Genomic DNA, 2,095 nt, shown 5'->3' on the forward strand with positions numbered 1-2,095 from the left:
CAATTGCGTGACTTGGCAGCCATTTATAGTACTAGTGACATATTTCTATTTCATTTTATCTTATACAATCTATCTCACATTATCCTATACGTCTTATCATGTTTGACATAATTTAAAGGCAGTTTCATAACATGTCGGCCATGTTTAGTACTCTCCTTAGCACCTTTGTCATACTGACGCCGGTTGCGCCTCTCTGATAAATCTAGGACTCTACATGTAATCAGCTGCGGTCACAATATGGCTGCTTCACTTAGGAGGGGATACCCAATCAGAATACATATCAGACTACCAATCAGAGGGTTCGTTCGCGTCGCATGCTCCAATATGTTCCAATATGCTCCTACCATAGCTCCTACTCACTCTATCAAGCGCGTTGGAGTGAATAGGAGCTATAGTAGGAGCATATTGGAACATATTGGAGCATGCGACCCGAACAAACCCATAAACTCGGACATCAATGTCGCTTCTTTCTAATATATAGGATTCTATTCTGTATATCTTTGCTCTCTCTCCACTCCGCCGTTGAACTGAAAAGGTTGAAGAGAGAAGAGAGAACAAAAAACGGGGAAAGGACTAAAAATGGCGGATGCGAATATCTATTATTATAGTGCTCTACTTCTAGTGCTACCACCACCACACGTGTGCGATCACAGCTCCGTAGTCCGTGCCAGCTGTGTTGCTGTATACTGCCCTGCCTTCAAGACCCGGTCGCGAGTACGCTCGTGATTTCGCACACACACGAGAATTTTTTTTTCTGCGCCTGCATGACTTTTCATCGGCGGCACGCGAGTATCACGTTCCTCGTCCGAAGAACAACGCACGCACCACCACCGGCCGATCCATTCGCCAAGACAGCCTGTCGGCAGTGTCGGGAAAAAGCAAAAAAGAGGAGTCGGGGAGAAAGCTGAACGGAGCAGTCGACCGCAGCAGCGATCTAAGATGCAGGAGTCGCAGTCAAAAAAGGGCAAGAAAGGTGAGCGGGATTGATCGTGCGACGATAAACGCTGTCGCGTCGTTGAATTGACACGTGTCGATTTAACATATGTACTTGCATGCCCCTGCTCCGATGTGGCAAATGTCGTCTGCTATACGACCTAACCTCAATCGCACGGCCGCACGTCGGATCGAGCGACGTCGTCGTCGTCCTCTCGGCGCCGCATATGGCGATTATGACACTCGATACGTTCACTTGTAGCACCTACGCGAATATCCTATGTTTTTCGCAGGAACCGTCGTAACGAATCTGGCAGTAGTTCTATATCCGTCGTTCTAATAATGTCTGACGTTAGATAACATTATAGAATCACGCTGTAGGAAGGTCAAAGAACAGTTGATTACAATTTTTGTAGCATTATTAGTTGTTTCAGTCAATTAAAGGTCTGTTTTCTGTGGCTGAACTAGTATACACCTTTGGAACTTAAAGTGAAATAGAAATACGTTTGATATTTATTTAAAGCGAGAAAGAGAGTTCTAGTACAGGAACAGAAAACAGACCATAAGTATAGAGGTGCATTCCAAATTACATACAAACCACATGATGCATCATTTGTCCTTGTTATTCACCAGATAATAAAGAAAAATAAAATGATATCCCATGTTTGCGCAATTCGCAATGCACCTAGTAAAAGTAACACTCTTTGATACACATAACAATTGGAAAAGTTGAAGATGCCTGAATTGCATTGTGTCCATATTATATATATATATATATATATATATATATATATATAATATCATGGTTTATCGAAAATATTTTTAAGATTATTAAATATGATATTGTCAATATTGTTAATGATATTAAATAGAGATACAGAATTTTATTAAAACAGTTTTATTACCATGGATAAGATAAGGTGAAGAGAGAAAATTCAAACTAATAATTATTTTACTTATTTTCAATTAGAAAAGCTGTGTTTTATTGTAATTATCTTAACTAATTGATTGTTTTTGTGTATCCTGAAAGATTTTTTAATTTATTGTGTTGATAAGAGCATTTTGTATCATTGAGTGTATATCAAATACTATTTGAAATTATATCAATAATTTATAGAGTTATTGTAATTATACATTATACATATATATATATATATATATA

General features: G+C 38.8%; 1 protein-coding gene across 1 annotated transcript in view; it reads left to right on the forward strand.

Annotated features, from left to right (window-relative positions):
* Positions 1 to 582: 582 nt before the first annotated feature.
* The window catches only part of eIF5B (eukaryotic translation initiation factor 5B), a 55,022-nt gene continuing 53,509 nt past the window's right edge, over positions 583 to 2,095 (forward strand). Inside the window, exon 1 of the mRNA XM_018510120.1 lies at positions 583 to 973. Coding sequence (XP_018365622.1) covers positions 940 to 973 — 34 coding nt within the window. The 5' untranslated portion in view covers positions 583 to 939. The remainder of the gene's footprint in view (positions 974 to 2,095) is intronic.

This window comes from Trachymyrmex cornetzi, unplaced genomic scaffold (assembly GCF_001594075.2).
Source record: "Trachymyrmex cornetzi isolate Tcor2-1 unplaced genomic scaffold, Tcor1.1 scaffold325, whole genome shotgun sequence".
Lineage (NCBI taxonomy): Eukaryota > Metazoa > Arthropoda > Insecta > Hymenoptera > Formicidae > Trachymyrmex > Trachymyrmex cornetzi.